At 45.2% G+C, this 21,401-nt stretch overlaps 1 protein-coding gene across 5 annotated transcripts in view; it reads left to right on the top strand.

Moving 5' to 3' along the window:
- The window catches only part of PPFIBP1 (PPFIB scaffold protein 1), a 204,603-nt gene that overhangs the window by 148,878 nt on the left and 34,324 nt on the right, over nucleotides 1-21,401 (top strand). For all 5 annotated transcript variants that reach the window (XM_075551936.1, XM_075551934.1, XM_075551935.1 and 2 more), the window contains 5 exons: nucleotides 4,321-4,407; nucleotides 6,603-6,716; nucleotides 7,752-7,883; nucleotides 15,927-16,019; nucleotides 17,921-18,035. In XM_075551936.1, the coding sequence (XP_075408051.1) occupies nucleotides 4,321-4,407; nucleotides 6,603-6,716; nucleotides 7,752-7,883; nucleotides 15,927-16,019; nucleotides 17,921-18,035 (541 nt within the window). The remainder of the gene's footprint in view (nucleotides 1-4,320; nucleotides 4,408-6,602; nucleotides 6,717-7,751; nucleotides 7,884-15,926; nucleotides 16,020-17,920; nucleotides 18,036-21,401) is intronic.

Raw genomic sequence — 21,401 nt, 5'->3', positions numbered from 1 at the left:
GAAATAAATCCACAGAAACTCATTTGTATATAAGAGAGAGTTTTATATAAAGGGTAAGTGTACACTAAGAAAGCATCCCAACCCAGTGCTGTCCAAGCCCACAAGTCCAACATTAGCCCATATGTCCAATACCAATCTACAAAGTTCTCCCCAATCTCACAAACACACACAGTGATGCCAACTGCAGGAGGAAAGCCGAATCAGTGAACGTGTAAACATCTTAGCGGTGGCAGGAGTCTCCACACTGCTGCTCCAGCACCCAGGGCTGCATCGGAGTAGGTCCATGCAGCTTCTCCTCAGGGATGTCTTACAGGAAGTGAGCCTTGCCAGCTGAAGCAGGGAACTGGCTAAAGCAGCTGCACCCTGGTCTGACCATCAGAAAGCAAGAGACTGGAGAACTAGCAAGGCGAGGCTCACAGAGTCATTTATCTCTCTGCCCTTCAGTTAATCCCACATGTGTTTATCAGCCAGGTTGATGCAATAAACCTTAACTATCTCACCCCCCACTCTGTGTCAGATGCTAGACAAAGCATGCAGAGTCTTGGGAGGGAAAGGTGAGTAGGTAGCTAAGGACTAGTTTTAGTCCATTCATTGTGATGCCTATTGTAGAGGCTCATCTGGTTGGAGAGGAGATAGCTGCCTTTTGAGTAAACAGTTCATTCAAAGAAGACAGCACAGAAAGCTCCCTCATCGGAGGTGACTCCTAATGAATGAGGAAAGAGGCTGGGAGAGCCTGCCTCCTTCCCAAGCACTCACGCCATGGGCCAGGAAACCCACCACTGTTTGTGTTCTGGCTGCCACGACTTCCTCTGCCCACACCTGGGCCCCCGTGGCTTCCCTGTGTAGGGGATGTCAGGGGCCAAAGAGCATTCATTCCATTTCTGACTCTTTGTTCTTGAGGGTGGTGAGCTCGCCCACTGCTTTAGAGCTGGCTCGTTTTATACCTACGAGGATGGCAGAACCGACCAGTGCCCCAGTAGAGTCCATGCGCTCCTTGTTTGCTTGTTTCCACCCGCATGTAGTGGAGCCATAGCAAGTCATTTCCTTCCAGCGCATCCTTCCAAAGTAAGCTACCGTGCTCTTAGCTTTGCCTTATGTTCCAATTGTGATTCGGTGTTTACAGATAGTAGTATTAGAATCCCCTTGATTGTGATGGGTTCTTACAAAAAGCAATCCCGTGTTAAGAAACCTAAGTAGGGTCGCTGTAGGATTTCAGGACCTGTTTTGTCTTTGGAGATCATCTTGGAGAATGCGTTCTAGAACATCTTGTTTTCACAGCACCTAGACTAGCTGATAACGGGGGGTGGGGAGGAAGACTGGACTCTACTCCCGTAAACCGTTACAGTCTAAGAAACCCAGAGGTGGGCCCCCGTGAGCCAGCATCAACTCGATGGCAGCACGTTTGGTGTTTTGGAGAGGCACTTGGAGAGAAACACGACTTATCTTGCTGTCTTTCCGCCAGAGGAAAGACAAGTTTTGCTTCTTACCTCAGCCGAACAAGCAACTTCTTTATCTAATGAAATGCATCTGTTCACAAAGCCTTGCTTGTATGGGGTCTTTAGGGCAGACGTCTGGTAATGTTCATCATCAACACACTAGTTTTTAAGGCGGGGTCCTCAAGACGCCCCTCACATTCCATTTGCCCAGTAGTCCCCGGGACGACTCTTCTCCAGGTCATTCACCAGACTCCTGATAATTTGATTTGGCCCCTTCAGTTAACAGCTCAAACAGAAGTATGCTGTGATCAATGTGCAGGCATGTTGTCCAGCCGCTCGAAATACTCATTGCACATTCACTGAATTGCCTTCTGCTTCTGAAAAAATGTGTCCAGGGAAAACGTACCTAAATTGATCCAAGAAGTCCTGAAATTTTCTCTTTTCATGAAGCCCCTCCCAACACATAACTTTCGTTACTTCCAGAATTGATACTGGATACTATATTAACTGGAAAGGTAAAATCATAATTAAAAAAATAACAACCTCACTGCCATGACTCCTGGCAGCCTGATTCCTGGTAAAATAATAATAGCAGTTAATTTTGGAGAAATTAATAGAGGTCACATCAGATGTGCCCTGGGGAGTGAGAATGGATGTTTCGCTTGCATTGGTGCTGGTTCTGAATCTGAAGGTGTCATTTCACTTGAACTTGGCGTGCCAGCAGAGTGCTGTCAGGACGCCCCAACTGGCTTTTGTTTCTGTTGTATTTGAAGAGGAGTGAAGGAATTCTGTTGGCTTACTTATTAGTTTGAACTACGTAGATGAGACAACAAGAGGAACAGTTCATGTACTAAGGAGCCCTGGTGATGGAGTGGCTTTGCACTGGGCTACTAACCACAGGTAAGCAGTTTGAAACCAACAGTGCTCCTTGGAAGAAAGACGAGGCTCGGTGCTTCCACAAGGAACGACAGCTCCAGGGACTCAGGGGGCGGTTCTCCCCTGGGTGACTGAGAGTCAGACGTGGGCACTTCTACACGTAGGGTTGCCAGGAGGCAGAAAGGGCTCCGAGTTTGTCACCTAGACTACTGTATTTCAAAATGATGGGTTTTAAAATGTCTTCTGATGTGAGCCTTTTTCACGTGCCTTAGCTGAGGAGGGAAGAAAATCTATACTTTACCCCCAATTTAGATTTCCTATGGCATTTACCCCATGCATAACCAACCCCGGCTTTGCCTTATGGCAACCCCACGTGTGTCAGCCTGGGATTAGGCTCCACAGGGCTTTCATTGGCTGTTTTTTTGTTAATTGTGAATTAGGTGAGGGGTTTACATTTCAGACTATCAACTCTGTATTCAGCGATTCAAACCATTCATCAGCCCTCACCTCTATACCCACACCCACCCCCCACAACATGCCTAATTTTTTCAAACTTTTTTTTGGTGAATTGGGCAAAGGTTTATGGCGTGAAGTAGGTTTCAATGTAGTTGTTCATTCACATTTTGTTTCGTGTCATCGATGGCAGGCCCCACCATAGAACATCACTCTTCCAACTTCTCTGCGTGCTCCCTGCTTCTTCCTCCCTAATCCTTATGATCTCCGCCCTGGGGAAAATGCTGCTCTTTTCCATCTCAAATGGTTGCTTATTCTAAGGAGTATGTACCTCCCTTGGATTATTACTGTTTACCTGGCTAGTGCTTAGCTGGAAACTGAGCCATGGAGGTGAGTTCATTCTGAGACCTGAAGGATGGCTGGAGGCCATCGTCCCAGGGGGTCCATTAAACTCTCTCTGACATGGAGGCCTGGTCTTTGTATTGAGTTTTTTTTTTTCCAATTTCCCCCCGACTCTACCAAAGACTCCTTTCTATAATGTGATCCTTTTCATAGCAATTGGTAGTGGTAGCTGAGCACCATCTAGTTCTATTGGTCTCAAGGTCATGAAGGCTGTGGGTTCCAGTGATCCATTGGTCCATAGGCTGGTTTTTGGAAATAAGTCACCAGGGCTCCCCTCCCCCCACCTCCCCTCAGGGTGCCCTGGGGTGGACTTGAACCTCGGACCTTTGGCTAGCAGCCAACACTTTAACCATTTGCTTCACTCAGGTACACCAGGCCATGTATAACCCAAATCTGATGCGAGAGAGGTGATGGGGAGGGAAGAAAGCGTGAGCATCGGTATCTGCAAAACACAAGACTGCAAGCGGATGCCAGCTGCTCGGCTGCCCAGGAGCTTAACCTAGCATTGTGTGCACAGCAGCTGAGAAGGCTCTAATAATTCGAAGCAGACCGAGGGAAAGCACTGAGAAGCATAGGCAGTCTGTGTTATCAGGGCCAGTCATTGTGGGCTGCAGTGATTCAGCTTTGGGAGAAAGAGAGGAAGGCTTCAAAGAGGTGGGGGCGCCTTGTCCTGTGGTTCGAAGACGTCAGTAGGCAGAGAGACGACTGTGGTGTGAAGTGTCCCGGCTATCGCCCCTTCACAGGCAGGCGTTGTCGGTCTCTGGCGGAAGGGAGGGAAGTATGGCAGAACCTCTCTCCCGCCACATCCCCATCGCCCCACCACACACCCTCCAGAATGCTGCTGAGCATTTGGGAAGAAATGGCCCTAGTGTGCCTTGGCCACAGACAGGCGTATCTTGGTGTGCATCCGCAATCCACGAAAAATGTCGGCGGCCCTGTTCCCTTTGGGTCCTTGTTTTCCGCACCGTAAGAAATGGTTCCGCTTTTTGAAAATGCTCCTCAAGGTCTCATCTGTGTTATCTATTAAAGGAACCAGGTCACATTCGCATCTCTCCTGCCAGTGGCAGTGACGGCCGCACTTAATTCAGGTTCCTTGGATTCAAAGCTCAGTCCATCGGTTTTCAAGAGCTTGGTGTGTGCTCTTCTCTTCCAGACAAATGGACATCTGCCTGGGAACGGAGATGCGTATCAAGAACGGCTGGCGCGTTTAGAAAATGATAAAGAGTCCCTCGTTCTCCAGGCAAGTGTCCACTCATCTTTCCCATTGGTGTGCTTACGTGAAATGGCAAAGCCTGACGCTTACAGAAACCAGACAGCTAACAGAAATCTGTACACATCGAGAGCGGTGGGGCCTGTGCACTCGCAGGGTAGAAGGAACAGTCCCCCCTCAGCCTGAGTTCTTCAAGGGGCAGGGACCGTGAATTATTTCACGCTCTTCGAGACACTGCCTCTAACTTGCACCCCGGGATTATCGCCCCGTCTCAAGCAGCACTCTTTTCCAGCTCTGCCCCCACAGCACTCTATTTTTCAGCTACGTTCTATAATTTATCACAGTGGCCACACAGAATTTGGTGACCCTATTCATGATGCAGGGGCTTATGAAGGAAGTTCACAGGTTCCAGTGTAGGCGAGAAGTGCTCAGGGTAGTTGTAAATTTTTCCTCTTACAGAGTTCTTCTGGGGGTTGCTAATGAAGGCCCACTGGGCCGGTTACTCTGCTCCAGTTCTCAGCCCGAGGGCATTCTGATCTAACTCTCCCAATTACGGGTCCAGAGTTACCCCACCCCAGGAAGCCCTCCCTTGAAGGCACTTCCACTCCAGCTTTGTGGATGAGCAAACCCAGCAACTTTGATTAATACCCAGAGGCACCCTGTGCCACAGGCCAGCCTCCTGCCCCCAAACACTCAGCTTTACTTGCTCCCTGGCCTGGGAAGCCCACCTCTCAGCTCCTATCTGGCTCCTGTATGGGCCTGTTAAGAAGGCGGGGCTTCTGCTGATGCTGCCCCACTGCCACTCCTCAAGTGTCACGGCTGCCTTCTGGATCTCGGAGGCTCCCTGCCCAGCAATCTGGGGGTCCTGAGAAGACCCTCTACTCCTGACTCTGGCGGCGGGTGAGATCCCCCTTTCCTGCTCCCAGGGCTCATTTTGTACCCAGTGGAGGCCACTCACGAGGAGCCTGTTACTCACAGGTGGGTCCCATCAGGGTCTTCCCCCACCATTGTACCCAGAGGCATGCAGGGAAAGGTTATTTAGTGGGAGTTACAGAGACTGTGACTAGCAGAGCCACACTAAATAATTCACTGCCCCTGTCAAAGGCCATTCTGAATACAGGCATAATGCCATCTAATCTGATTTTATAATATTAGAAAATTAGGTTTTTACGAAAATACACTTTTTTAAAATTTAAAGTTTTCAGGGGTTTAAATGATTTTTCTCTCTCACTGTCATCAAGCCGACTGCAATGCATAGTGGCCTTAGAGGACAGAGGAGAACTGCCCCTTTGGGTTTCTGAGGGTGTCGATTGTTTCGGCATGGAAAGCCTCATCTTTTCCCCATGGAGCTGCTGGTGGTTTCAAACCGCTGGTCTTGTGGTTGGCAGGCCAGTGAGTAACTACTGCACCACCAGGGCCAGGGCTTCTGTTTTAAATGAGATGGTAGGCCAAATAGAACACAATTGTGAATGAAGTCCTGCTTATGGGCTAACTTGGAGAGTCTGTTTTTAACTTTTGATAAATCTATTGAGATACCGAATAGACTCGTGTATAAGCTGAGTTTTCCAGCATATTTTTTTAATTCAGTTTTTGTAGTGAAATTAGGCGCATCGGCTGATATTCAGGTTGGCTTATACTCGAATATATACGGTATGGGAACCAAACTATAGCTAGTAGATTGGTGGTCTTTGGAGGAAGGCTGGCCCACAGTAAGTAAGGATGGTGCACTGGCCCAGGGGCTCCTCGGGGACACAGGGTGTAATGCGTTACACCTTCGCCTTGAGCAGATTCTTGTAAGCAGTGGTATTTTAAAAGATCTTGTGGGATTTTACAGTTTCTCGGTTTCATTTTTTCTTCTATATTTGTCTTGAAGCATCATCTTTGAACAGTCCTTAATAATTTCTGCTTCACACATTAGCTTCATTTCCTCTTTCAACTTTTACTATTGCCCTTTTGCCCCTCACCCATAAAAAAAAGAGAGAGCATTTGTGCACACACGGAAAAGGCATCCTATGAATTAGAGGAGCAGATAAGTAAGAATGTGAAAGGGAAAAATAAGAATGTGTAAGATTGTTGCCTTGTCATGAATGTCAGAATTTCCCCCCCTTCCTTTAATCAAATGAGTAGCTCGATCATTCCAAATTTTGTTCTATTGAAAGAAATAAAGTGTGCAATAAGCTCCCCGAATCCTCTCTAACTCACCGGAGCCTCTGCTCTAATTACAGGTAAGTGTGCTAACAGACCAGGTAGAGGCTCAAGGCGAGAAGATTCGCGATTTGGAGTTTTGTCTTGAAGAGCACAGAGAGAAGTTGAATGCCACCGAGGAAATGCTGCAGCAGGTATGTGCGAAGCAGGCAGCAAGGTGAGATTGTCCTGCTGCGCTGTTACTACCTGTTGTGGTAGTAACTCTGATGATGGAGTAGCGTCTCCAAACACGTACACACATCCCATGCTTCTGTGATTAGATTTGGACTGACTTTGTATAGGCCTTTGGGTTATTTTAATTTCCCCTCTGTGCTTCCAGATTTATGTCTCTTCGGCTCATCTAAACTATAGACCCAAACACTTGGTTTTCTTTTAACCAGCAACACAAGCATTTTCTAGTTAAGAAAAGATAAACATCTGTGACGTTACTAGGGGGAGGAAAAACCCTCTTCAGTGCCTGTCCTTCCAGACATGCATATCCAAAAGTGCTCGTGTCTCAGAGGCTTTCTGATACGATGGATGCACCCCAGTGGCACAGATCACTGCTAAGCAAAGATTGGCCATTCAGGCCCTCCCCTAGCTCAGTGGAAGAAAGGTCTGCTGATCTGCTTCTGCCAAGTTCATAGCCCAGAAAACCCCACGGAGCAGTTCTACTCAGTAACACGTGGGGTGGCCATGGGCCAATGCCAGCTTGGCAGCACAAATAGTACGATACAGGCCAGAATGTGACCGCCCGGATTCCTATCCTGCTCTGCCATTTACCTGCTGTGTGACTTTTTGTTAAGTTCTTACTCTCTGTTCCTCCCCCTTCTGTTTGTCAGAGTAGTAAGACTCTCCCTCGGACAGTTGTGAGGAGAGAACCACTTCATGTATGCAGAGCATTGCCTGTCACATGGCCATCAATGTTACTGTCATTGGACCTCGGAATACACAGGGTGTATCAATGTGTGTATCTATCTGTGTCCCAGCTAGTAAACAGACAAGTGTTCAGTTCTGCTCAAAGGAGGGTGACCAGAGTTCGTATTTATTTTGCACAAGCGTGTATATTTAGGAAGCGTGTTCCATTCATTACTTGATCGTTGCTGCTTTGCAGTCGGAGCTCAGACAAAGCCGCAGTGAGTGCTGGCAGTGAAACAGCTGATGGAGTGCATCTCGTAAATTCTCCACAGGAACTTCTGAGCAGGACAGCTTTAGAAACGCAGAAACTGGACCTGATGGCCGAAGTATCGAACTTGAAGTTAAAGTTGACTGCTGTAGAGAAGGACAGATTGGACTATGAAGACAGGTTCAGGGACACTGAAGTAAGTGTGCCATCTCTGTCTCTCTCACTTATAACCCCTCTACACACACACACACACACACACACACACACACACACACACACACCTAGAGCAAAGTGGAAATTCATTGCAGGTGTGCAGGGATGGCAGCAAGTTTATATATACCCACATATGTGAGGGAGTTTCTAAAAGTTCCTGGAAAAATTCCATTATCTTTTAATTCCATTTTCCATGAGCTCTTTGAAACCTCTTCTTATGCTGCTCTTTAAGAATGAATTTTGTTGATTGACTTTTTAATCACGTAATGCTAATGGAAGTTTTTACTTTGAGACTTATAACATCAATCATTTCATTAGTCATTAGAAATACTTTTTTTTTAGAAATACTTTTGACTTTAGGATACTTGAAGCTACTTCCTAGCTCTCTATCCATCCATCCATCCAACTATTGATTCATCTATAGTCATCCATCATGCTGATTTTTCTAATTTTGCCAAGAGTATCCTTGGGGACATGGCCTTACTAGTAAGTAGGTTTTATTTAGGTACACTGATTACTTACTGTATAAATAATTAGCGCATATTTGTAACCTGTCTGGAGTATATACTTAAATCATCTAATCATAAAAATCACAGTGCTTTTCAGAGGTTATTTAATTAAATATTACAACCCAAATAAGAAAGGCTTCCTGTACTCTTGTGAAATTTGGGGTCGATTCTGTGACTTGAAGTCCCCACTCTCCTTTTTTGCTTCTCGGGCTGGCGCGGTATGGAGAGGGGTCACCCCGGTCAGAAAACAAGTGCTCTGAAGGAGAGAGAGAACGAAATCACTCCCAGGCAAGCGTCAGAGAGCAGGTTCGGTTCCATGCCACCCGCACTAAAGCACATACGGTGAGAAAGTGAGCTACACAGTTTGTATTGGTCTCCTGGTCCAGGTGAAGTTATGTTTACGCTCTACTGTTACATCCCATGTGTCACAGCTTTGTGAACAGGTGTGTGAGAATTACAAACGGTGACACAAATGCGCAGGGTCAGCCCCCGTGCTATTGGAAACATGGCACACTGACAGATGCAGTGCTGCCCCCAACCTGCCGTTCATAAAACAACTCACTCTGCAAGGCACAGTACAGCGAAACTCAATAAAGTGAGATGCCCTTGTACTTACTCTTCACTCCTTGCTTCATTTAGCACTCATCATGATAGGACCCTACAGGGCAGAGTCGAACTGCCCCCTAGGTTCCTAAAGTCTTTACAGGAGTAGGGGGTCTCATATTGCTCCTTCGGATCAGCCAGTCATTTTGAACTGCTGGCCTTGCACGTAGCCGTTCAACGTGCACCCTGTTCCGTTAGGGCTGACTCGATGGCAGCGAGCTTAGTTGTGGGGTCTCCATTGGAAGTATTTATTGTATGCCAACTGCATGCCATCTTGACACCAAGCACTTGGCATACATTATCCCACTTGTACAGATTATTGCAGATTAAAAGTTATGAGGTTGGAGTTTTTACGGACCACATGAGAGCAACTTACAAAGGAACCTGTGTCTGAGGTGGCCTCTGAAGTTACAGCAGAGGGTAAAAACCCAGGAGTGGCGACCGATCCTGCCGGAGAAGGGGGTTTCATTATGACAGATGACCTAAAGAGAGTCCTGTGTAAAAATTGCCAGTTGTTGAAGGACTCCAAGCTGTTCCGTGTCCAATAGAGATAGCGTGCCTGTTCTTCAAGGGGCCAGTGACAGTCCCCCAGACCATGCTTTGAGACCTGCCTCTATTCCTGCCTTTCCTCTGCCAACAGATCAAGGCAGCAAACTTGGCTTCTCAAAGAACACAAGTATTGTGTATTGCTCTAACACCTCCCAGGGGGTTCTGTGTAATTGTTGACCTTTGGTGGCTTCATAGACAGCAGCCATACCAATACAGGACTAATTGTCAGCTTCGAAAGGGAGCCTGCTCCATTTATTGGAAGAATTGAGACAGGCAGAGAGCGGTCTTACTGTGTGCTTCATCTTCATTATACAGACACAATATCAGCTCAGCATTCTCTCCACCACAGGCATGCTTAGACACGTGTAATAACAATAGACACACCTATCTGTGTGCTCAAGGAAAGACCCTCTTTCCCACCTTATCCGTAAAGAAAGAGCCTATAGATGTAATTTCTGGTCAGATTGATTTTGTTATATGCTCTTGATTAGGGCAGTTTCTTATTGTGCGTGATCTGGGAATACCACAAAAATTATCCGTCTGTCGCAGCTCCCATGGGAGAGTTTTGTCACCAAATGTAGATGAGATTCTCTTCAGTGGATCAGAATGATGCAGTGATCCACGTGAACCGATAAGTGTTTCCTATTTTAAAATATGTGAATAATAAGGAGGGCGTATTGCTCTTCCTATGTTTTATTTCTTTGCATTGAATGTAAGTAAAATAAAATGATTCAGCAGTAATAAAGTCAGTACGATCACTAACTTTCCCAAGCACATACTATTTTACAGTGTAGACAATTATGACTATGTGATTCTTGTTAGAGGACGCGACTGCATACCTGAAATTTATATTACCGTATATGCTCATGTGTAAGCCGAGTTTTTCAGCACCTTTTGAATACTGAAAAAGCTCCCCTCGGCTTATACTCGAGTGAGGGTCCCGCTTACCTGTTCTCCGGTGCAGTGCAGGTGTTCTCCAGTCTCTCCTGCTCATCTGTGGGCACCTGCAGCCTCTGTGGGTGGTCCGATGACTGCTGAGATCACCGCTCTTCTTTTCTTCTGCGCGCCGGCAGCCTCTGTGCTGTCGGTGCCCTGCTGGGCAAGAACCTGCCCCCTTCTGTGTGCTGGTACCTGGGCGCACCGCATCCTTGTCAGTGAATGTCGGATGCAGCCGCTCTTCTCCAGGGCACTGTTACTGCGCGTGTTGCGTTAGCACTTCTCATCCATAGGCAGCAATGCTGCATATACAGTAACACAGCGCATGCAGCAACGCACTGCAACACATGCAGCGTGTATATGATGAGCCCTAACACAGGCTGCTCTGTGCCAACAGTCATGTCATCACACTCTGGAACATCATCAGCCTGCGCGAGGCCTCAAGCTATATAAGCTGTGCTGTGTACGTGCGGTAAGGCAGTGTATGTAGTAATGCAGCGCCATATTGTTTTTGTGGACCCTCTTTGTTGACCCACTTACAGAGCTAGCTCACTGTTTTTCTTTGAAATAAATATTCAAAAACATTCAACCTACTGATGCCTCAATTAATGTAATTTTATTGGTATCAATTTTTAATTTGAAATTTACCGGTAGCTGCTGCATTTCTCACCCCAGGCTTATACTCAAGTCAGTAAGTTTCCCAATGCCAGGTGACTCTCAGGAAAAAACCAAGTCTGGATTGTCCATGTGGCAGCTCTGCTAGGGAAATGACAGCTCTGAACTGCCTTCCCCTGCTTGACCAAATCAGTCATGAGTGTGACCAGATACATATGTGAATTGTAGATGAAAAGAAAGTGAGTTTTCTGCTTAGTGTTTCCTTTGCCCTCGGGCTGCATAAACTGAACTGTAGGTACCAGATTTCAGAGAACCAGTCTGCCTGGGTTCATAGTTGTGTCGTCCCTACCTGGGAGTGCCTTTGAGTCTGGAAAGTTGGGTGTGTCATAATACCCACAGCCAGGACATGCTCTGTAAATTGTGCTCATTTTACAGTGAAAGGAATGTGTGATCACTAGAGGCTGTCGATACTGGATTGCTTCCACTGTGAGGTTCTTAAAACCTTTCCTGTTCATAATAAAGCAACTCATGTTAGAGAACCTTTCAACAAGAAAGGTTTGTAGTTGAAGTATTACATATTGTTTATAATATCTATACAAAGGAAGCCCTGGGTGTTAATTTTAAGATTTGCACAAGCTCTGTTTTCCATGTGTTAACAATCACACTAACTTGTTGTTTTCTACTGGAATTCTGCAACCGAGGAAGCTATGTGTTTGTTTTGTTTCTTTGCACCCATTTCCCTGAAGCAAGAGACTGTATGGCCTTCAGTACAAAGACTTCAGACGAATTTCTTTGAATTATGCTATGTTGCCTCTTGGCTATGTAACTTATGAGTGCAAATCATGGAACTCTAACAAAATATTGTAGAGAAATAATCATAATGGCTTAAAATTTTAAAAAAAGTTTTCCAGTTTTTTGTGGTAAAATGAGGTGCCTTGGCATATGTTTGGGTTGGCTGATACTCAAGTATATACAGTGTACCTAATGATTTCCCCTCTCTATTTATGCATGACCAATCGGTGTTATCATGTTCATGTTCTTTATACAACTTAGATGTGATTTGTTATCAGACGGTTTCCTATGTTGGTATGTATGTAAACATGGGCCTTATTTTATATGCGGGCATAAATAACATTGTCTTTTTAAAAGTTAAAAAGAAGAAGAAGAGCATGAGGTTTACCCTCCTGCTATTACAAATTAAATGTTCTCTTGAGGGTCTGACAACAATTGAAAGTCTTGGCTATGTCTTCCTTCCCTCATAGCAAAAGGAACTCCATACTTCCTTTTCCAGTGTATGCTTTCCAGCGTAAGCTCTTGTCAGTCAGCTGCCTGGACCATGCTGCTCTTGTGACTGGGCCCGGGGTTTTTAAAAGCGCCTGTAGAGGAATGCCCAACTTCTTTCAAAGGTTTGCCCCGAGCTTGCTGTCGTGCTCTGTTCCCGTGTTTTCCTCTGTTGCCCCCGTCGTGCCCTGACTGCACATTGCAGTAAACGTCATAGCACAAACAGGGCGGGGAGCTAGTTTCACTGCTGAAAGAAGGTCCGGCGCCTGGGGGTCCACAGGTGGCCTTCTGTAGTCCGAACGCAAAGAATAGGGGATGTTTGCACACACACCCGACTGCTGCTGGTTTAATCCGTGTTCACCCAGCACTGGCACCAAACTGAGCGGAGTGTGCTATGATTTTTGTAAGACCTCAGAGCCGTCTTTAAGTGCCATCCGCTTGTCCAAATGGAACCGTGCGTGACCGGAGTCGAGCTGGTTTCCAGGGATGAACTCTATAGAAGCATGTTTCTCCAAGGAGCGCCCAGTGGATTCAAATCACTGACTTCCCTTTAGCTGCCAACTGTTTCACCATTGTGACACTGGGGTTTGTGCAGTTAGTTCTAATTGTTAGTTCAAACAGTGCTTCCATACGTCAGCATGCATTCTCAACCACATGTAAAGCCGTCTTATCACCAAACGTCCAGTAATCTCAGTTCCTGATAATTTTCTAATAAAGATTCAACACTATTGGTAAATGGTGATATGCACACACTCAGATTATGAGGTTTAACACAATTTGTGATGTTATGTATGTAAATGGGTAAAACCTAATGGGGTTTGCTTATTTTTCCTGTTATTGCCCTCTTAATAAAATTACTGTATATACTCGTGTGTAAGCCGAGTTTTTCAGCACATTTTTAATACAGTTTTTGTGGTAAAATTAGGTGCCTTGACTGATATTCAGATCAGCTTATACTCGAGCATATATGGTAAGATGGACACCAGGCTATATTTTTAAAAAGTCATTTTATTGAGGCCTCTTACAGCTCTTATAACATTCCATACATCAGTTGTATTAAGCATATTTGTACATACATTGCCATCATCATTTTCTAAACATTTGATTTCTGTTTGAACCCTTGGTATCAGCTCTTCTTTCCCCCTCCCCACCATGACAAATAATATATTGTTGTTTTCATATTTTGCACCAAGCACTGTCTCCCCTCACCCATGTTTCTGTTGTTCACTTCCTGGGGGACGGGGGGATGCATTGATCATTACAATTGGTCCCCTCTTCTTCCTTTCTTTCTTCTCATCTTGCTTCTCCCTTCCTATATCCCTACTCCCATTTCTGTTGCTGAAGGGATTATCTGACCTGGATTCCATGTGTCATGAGCTCTTATCTGTACCAGTGTACATGCTCTGCCCTAGCCCACAGTGAAAGGTAGGACTGGGCCATGAGAGTGGGGGGTGAGGAAGCCTCAAAGAATCAGAGGAATATTGTGTGTTTCATCAGTGCTATACTGAGGCCTGGTTGACTCATCCGTTTCTTGTGACCCTTCTGTAAGGGGATGTCCTATTGTCTACAGATACATTTTGGGTCTTTGCTCCAACCCCCCTCATTCTCAACAATATGGTTTTTGTTTGTTCGTTTTGGGTCTTCCGGTGCCTGTTACCTGATTCCGTCGACACCTCGTGATTGCAAAGGCTGGTGTGCTGCTTCCATGTGGGCTTATTTGCTTCCTTGCTAAATGGCTGCTTGTTTAACTTCATACCTTTAAGACCCCAGATGCTATATCATCTGATAGCCAGGCAACATCTGCTTTCTTCACATTTGCTTATGCACCCATTTGTCTTCAGCGATCATGTCGGGAAGGTGAGCATCACAGAATGCCAGCCAGGTTCTAAGAACAAAGTGTTCTTGTGTTGAGGGAGGGCTTAAGCAGAGGCCCAAAGTCCAGCCAGTTCCTCAGTATATTGCCATATAAATATATGTACATAGGCCAACACCTCTACTTTTATGAATTAATATATTTACAAAAGTGCACACCTATGTTTATACCTCTACCCATAGCTTTTCTTCCTAGAACTTTCCTCTGTTTCCTTTTACCTTCCTCCTGCCCCACTCTCACCCTCACCCTTCCTCTGCCTCTTAGTCATTCCTCTCAGCTAGATTTCTGTTCCTCCAACACCCCCAGGATCTCTACGTCCTCCTTGTTGTGGATTTTAATTCCCTAGTTGTTCCCTGTCTATGGTGTTGTTTGCTCACAGCTCTTTACCCCCCACCTCTCCTCCTCCGAGTCCTTCTGAAACCATTGGTCCCGTTGTTTTCTCCTTGGGCTTGCTTCCCATGCCTGTCTTACACAGGTAGGCAAAACAATAGCAGAGGCAAAACAAAAAGGAAACAAGAGTGAATAAAAAGAGGGGGTTGGGGGAGGAAGAAGAGGAAAAACTAGCCAAAAAAAGCAAACATAATTCGAGGTCTGTCCGCTGACCTTTATAACTATCTTCTGACTGCTGGCTGGGGGTGGGGTCCCGGGAATAGTTACCAGGCTATTTTATGAACCTAAACGTTTGAACTTTGTCTTAGATTTTGAAATCAGTTGGATAGTACTTAGGAAGAAAACAAACACTGGTGTGGGGAAGGAGTTGAGATTTCTTGAATTGTCCTAGGAATTGCTGGTCGCGGTGGTTAGAATAATTCAATAGTGCCCCCTTCTGGCCGGGAGTACAAATGTCAGAAACTTTTTACAGACAAGCATTCTGAGTGAAAAAGAAAGGGAAAGATAATGGGGATTTTCTTTTCACAAAGGACTGCGCTTTTATTAAGAAAGTAGTTGAAATAATTTTATTCCTATTTAAAACTAAATGAAATCACTTTTTTTAAGTTTTGCATTTTAGGAGCTATTTCCAGGTTTTCCAGCTTGAGTTCATAGGAACTTAGCATCTTTTTTCCAAATAGAAATATGATCCCATTTTATAATTTCATCTTCTTCATTTCTTTCTTCTTCTCTGAAAATTGCCACCACATTTAAAGTATGTGGTAAAATACAGCAGTACCAAATAGGAGCTTAGAGCTGTTTCTTAGCAATTCTAAAAATGAGATTTAAACTCAATTCCTGCTATAGAGTAGATCCTATAGCACCCCAGTAAGACAGGGGAGACCCATTCCCACTCCCCCATTGTTTCATCATTGTGGGGCAGAGGATTTGGAAATTCAAAGCAGGGTATTTAAATGGAAGAGAGGCTGTGATTAACAAGGATATATTTATTTTATGTATCTGATTTGATTAACCCTAAAAGCTGTTGACCTCTCCAGAGTTCCAGACCACGGTGGACTTCCAGGCACGAGGCCTCCAAGGGAAAGGCTGGCGGTTCACTCCGATCTGCGCTTCCTGGCAAGAAAGGCTGGCGATGTCCTTCCAAAGAGCCAGCCTTGAAAACCCTCCACAGTTGCGCTCACACACACGCAGGTCGCCGTGAATCAGAAGTGGCCTGACAGCAACCGGCTTCTCCTTTCCTAATACGTTTCCACGCTTTCCTTTCGGACAGGGGCTAATGCAGGAGATCAGTGACTTGAGATTAAGAGTCAGTGAAATGGACAGCGAACGACTTCAGTATGAAAAAAAGCTGAAATCAACCAAAGTAAGTGTTCTCATCACAAGCCTGTTGTACACGGCGCCTTCATGCCTTAGCTACGGTCAGTAATGTGCACGCCCTGTACTCTCAGCCTGTTGTCCGAGTGGATGAGGTGTCTCCCCAAGCTGGGGACCTCCTGGAACATAAACCCAGGCTGAATGAATCAGACAGAAAATAAACCTATCATTTCTCTGAATGTTCTAACTTTCTTGATGAACTAAAACCATTTTCTTGGTGATTCAGCTGATCTTTTTCTACCTCTAGTTTTCTCTCTCTCCTCTGTCTCTCTACCAGTCCTTAATGGCCAAACTTTCTAGCATGAAAATCAAGGTGGGTCAGATGCAGTATGAAAAGCAGCGGATGGAACAAAAGTGGGAGTCCCTGAAGGTGTGGTAGACCGTGGGGGACGGGCGGGGCTGGGGGCCTGTTGCTCTCTGCCTTGTGTTGTTTTGCTGTGGTGGTGTTTTCAGAAGCATGGGCATTCCTTTCACATGTGTGTCCCTACTTATTAGACATTTGTTTAAAGCTGGGTCAAGGGACAACACAATTGCTACTATTGTTTTCAGAGACGTTTGGAATAATTACCGAAAAGTAATAAGCAAGTAAAATGAAAGCGTTTATTTCCAAATTAAATCTATCTCTCTTAAACTATTAAGGAGCCCTGGTGGCTCTGTCCGGTAAAGGTCAGACTGTGAACCTCAAGGTCAACATTCAAACCCACCGGCTACTCCTCAGGATAAAGATGAACTGTCTGCTTCTGTAAAGATTTGCAGCTTCAGACACCCCATGCAGGGACACTGGGTCACAGTCCTCTCCGTAGCAGTGGGTGGGCTTTATCTGCAGAAGAGACTGCTTTCCTCCTTCGTGATGTACTTTCTTGGAGGCCAATGTGTACAGCTGTTCACGCTATCAGAGAGTGAAGGGAATCCCCTGCTTAGAGGCAGTGCAGGGAGAGCACGGCTGCACTCTGGGCATTTTCACTGGCAATTCTCCCGCCATGAAAGTAAACTGCAACGAGAGGACCAACTTCCTGGCTTCACAGGAGAGCCATATCCCTACAGAAAGGCAAAGCCGTTAGGGACTCAGAAAATAAACTGCTGTGACGTATTAGCCTGCATTTACTAGCATTGGATCCCCGCTCCAGATTTTTTATACTAAAACTGTAATATAAAGCTATGGAGACTGTACAGCTTCAATGTACACAAGCTAAATAGTAACTCTTTACAAAAATGAAACTAAATCATAAAACATTAATGCATAGATAAAGCATTTTTAACTGTTCATTTTCTTAAGATGACATAGAACCTTAATCTGTGTTTTCTAAGTAGACTTTTCTCCCCATTGTTGGAAGAGATTCTGTTCTCTTATCTTAGTAATAAGAGTAAATTATTTAATCCCATGATTTGGCTGACATTAAAGTTGTTCCTGACTTATTAATTCACCACTAATCAAACTCTATGCTTGTCCATGAACATAAATACCATCTTGAGATGCTGAATAAATGTCCAAAAAAAGTGTTAACATCTCCAGTTTGCTATTATAACACTAATCTTTCTTGATTAACTGCCAGGTTCTCCATTTAGCACAGTATGCAAACCGTAGGACTCCTAGTGCCAAGGATACTTAAAGAGACCCCCCCCACCTCACTGAGTATATAGGCCTTAGCTAGGTAGTCTCACAGGCACTAGTAAGAATCACCCATCATTATTATTAGGTGGACTTTTTTGTTTGGTTTTATTTCTCACTCATCCTTGCCCCTGTCTGATTTCTCAAGTGTGTCTTAAGTTCTCATAGATTTTCGTTTCATCCATTGACAACTAATTATTGATCTCAGGGCGCCCGGGTGCTCTCTGGGAGTGCCCTTTGCATCATGAAGGGATGTCTGAACACAGATTGCTAATTTGTAGGAGGAACTGGCGTCTCTGAAAGCACAGCTGGCAGAGAAGGAGTCCGAAGTAAAGAGGCTACATGAACAACTGGTCTGCAAGATGAAAGGGGACGGCATTGAAATTCTTGACAGAGGTAAGTATGTGCATCGGACGTCTACTGGCTTAGTGGGTTCCAGTCCCTGGCAAGCTCTAGAAGAACCCGGTGCCGCTCAGTGTTGCAGTCCGACCATCAGAGAGAGGGAAGAGTAGCAGGGGTCATCTTGGCTCAGGTTCATGGGCAAGCCTGGGGCCTGTTTACTGCACCTGGGAATCAATCCACCCACCTTTTCCTGCCGCTGAAGGACGGCCCTGTTCTTTTTGGGGGGGTTCATTGTAGATGATTAAAGTGTAATGTTTCATCACGAGAGCCCCCCTGTCCTAGCAGCCATACAAGGGTCACAAAAAGAATGATAAAGAATCACCGCGACACCCTACTGGTGAGTCCCTCAGCAGAGCTTGCCACGCTACAAAATGAGACATTCAGAAGCCATTTGCTGCCCTCCTGGGGTAAGGCTCAAAGTGCACACAGCTTGGCATCTTCAGACACTCAGGACACCTTTCTAACCCGCACATTGAGCCCTCAACCTGTTTGAAAGCAAAGATGCACCGAAACGGTTTTCATCATTGAGGGGCTGTGCTTTTTATATTAGATGGCGTCATTTCTAAAAAGTGAGGTTATTCTGGATATAAAATATGTTTTGCAGAAGACATATTTCATATGAAATATCTATAAAGTTTTGTTAATGTAAAATAATAAAATTAGCTTTATAAATTAAATTTGGAAGTACACTGTGGCTAACCTCAAACTTTTTAAACAGGGGCCAGTCCACTGTCCCTCAGACCCGTTGGAGGGCCGGACTATAGTTAACAAAAACAAACTATGAACAAATTCCTATGCACACTGCACATATTTTATTTTGAAGTAAAAAAAACAAACAGGACAAAAACACCCGGCGGACCAAATAAATGTCCTCGGCGGGCCACATGTGGCCCGCGGGCCGCAGTTTGAGGATACCTGGATGACGTCTGACTGCACTAGGTGAAATTCAACCTTTTGTGTGTGTGATTACAAGCATTTTGTGACTACAATACACCAAAGAAACTTCTTTTGACTCATCGTAAACAACAAATTCCAGTGAGTGTAGCCCTGGTTCACTTTTATTATGTGAAAATTAGTAGCATTATCTGAACAATGAAGGACTTGAATTAAATTACCTCAAAAGTATTTCATTGGCTCTAGAAAACAACAATGTGATATATATACTTGAAGGTACCACAACTCCCATTGATCAGAAAGCTCAGGTCGCTGAGCGAATTGGATTCTTCCCCGATGTAGCATTACTGTGTGTTCTTAAGGGACATTCTGAAGCAGGACACGTTTCTAAGGTTGGAAGAATAAAATAGAACTAGTAGGCCAGAGGACATAGTGGGGGTAGTGCTACTGAAAATTGGGCTCCCAGGTCTATTGCTGTGCTCAGGTGTCTGGGAGCAAGTGTTGAGAAACATCCCAGCACCTGGATGTGGCTCTCGCATCTAATTGCTTGGTCAGTGTAGTCATCTCACCGAGTACATAGGCCAGCTCAGTCTCGTACATGACATGACCAGTGTACTGACCATGTGGGAGAGGACTGTGGGTCAGACTGTGCCAGAAATGACAGAAACACAGAGCACAGCAACAACGAATCCTGTCACAAATGTTGAAAAGCCAACGATGAAGACCTTATATAGAAATGTTAAGATCAAAACACCAGGACGTGGTTTTTCATCAAAGCACGTTTCCTTCAGGAGCGGGTGTTCGGGAGATGAAGGGGGGACTAGACTTTCGGTCTTCTGATGATTTATTCTGGATCAGCTTTCTAGCTCACCCAGAGCACTGCTTATTGTAACATCGGTTCTAAAGCTTTAAAATGGTGCTAGACAGAGAGAGACCCTTTCTTTAAGGTAAATGGAGAGTAAATAATAGCGCTTTTAAAACACTGCTTCTTGTTTTAATGGATGCTGCTGTCCAACTCACTGGGTTTTCCCGCACAGAAGAAAATTTTAAAAAGAAGCTCAAAGAAAAAAGTAAGGTTTTTGGTGTCTATCCATCAGTCTTTAATTCCATCAAAAGTACTACTTGGACTGCTCTTTGCATGTGTGCTAAAACGTTTCTCTCACCAAAGACCATAAAGTTGCTTCATCAATAAACCCTCCATTTCTTTAGCTTTTATAAAAAGAAAGTTTGAGAACAAGCAAACAAACATAGAGCTTGTTGCCATCTAGTCAATTGTTCAGTCTTGAGGCCCTGCGGACAGGGCAGAACTATCCCTGGGGGGTCCCAAGGCTGGAAAGCTGAATGGGAGCCGACTTCCTGATCTTCCTCCCAGGGGGCAGCGGGAGAATTCAAACAGCTGACCTTGTGGCCCAGTGCATCACCCATTATGCCACCAGGACATAGGGTAAGCAGTGACACAGCCACACGAAGTGAAAGATGGTGTCTTTACCTTCATCCAGTGATACCCTGGCACTCCGATGCCGGAGGGCAGAAAAGTGTCTCCTCTGGTCCAGCAGGTCCATGGGCAGAGGAGAAAATGGCGTTTATATCTTAAGGAAACCTGCCATTCTTAAGTGTCACCAACACCGAATGCTCATTTTGACCTTTGCTTTTGCCCTCCTCTGTTTTGAGCCCCGCTCTGTGCGGAGGTCTACGTCAGCGCCAACCTAGGGAGCTCTGGTGGCAAAGTGGTTACATGGGAGAGCTAACTGAAAGGCCAAGGGTTCAGATCCACCGGACACTGTGGGAAAAAGCATGACAGTGTGCTTCTGCATCCCTTCCAACCTTGGAAACCCCGGGGGACAGTTCTTCTCGGTCCTTACTCGGTCCTGCGGGATCACTGTGAGTCAGAACCATTTTGATGGCAAAAGACAGGAGGCGCTTTTGACCTGTAATATACCCTGTGCCCTTTTGGTGTTCCAAAAGAGATTGTCTCCCGGATGCTTAAGGAAGCCTGAGCTATTTAATGACACATCAAGATAGATCTTTTGATTAGATCTTTGGCGCCAGGCACGGCATTCTTCAAATAAGGGGAGAGATGAAGACGGGACAGTTCCCAAAGAATACGTCTAGATAGAAAATGTTATGTCAGTGGTGAATAATATATTATCTTAAGTAGAACTTTATTTTCCCCTCAGAAGCAAGCAACTTTAGCTGCCTTTTGTTTTTATTGTTCTCAGTTTCCCTTTTCAATTTGAGGTTTCATTTCAGCGTGGCACTTGAACGTGGCCTTTTATTATGAAAGCGGCATGAGTTCATACCGGAACTGTAAATTCTAAGGAAAAGCCCGTTGAGCTTCCTTTGGTTTTTAAGTCTCCCAGTGTATTGACCATTCGTACTGGAAATGAGGTTTGTGGATGAAGCACAGGTTTGTTCTTTGGTATGGAGCCTAGAACCAACTTCTTAGCATGAACACTCACGCCAATA

This window comes from Tenrec ecaudatus, chromosome 6, assembly GCF_050624435.1.
Source record: "Tenrec ecaudatus isolate mTenEca1 chromosome 6, mTenEca1.hap1, whole genome shotgun sequence".
Classification (NCBI taxonomy): domain Eukaryota; kingdom Metazoa; phylum Chordata; class Mammalia; order Afrosoricida; family Tenrecidae; genus Tenrec; species Tenrec ecaudatus.
Note: the sequence above shows the minus strand (reverse complement) of the source record. Positions and strands in the feature narration are given on the sequence as shown.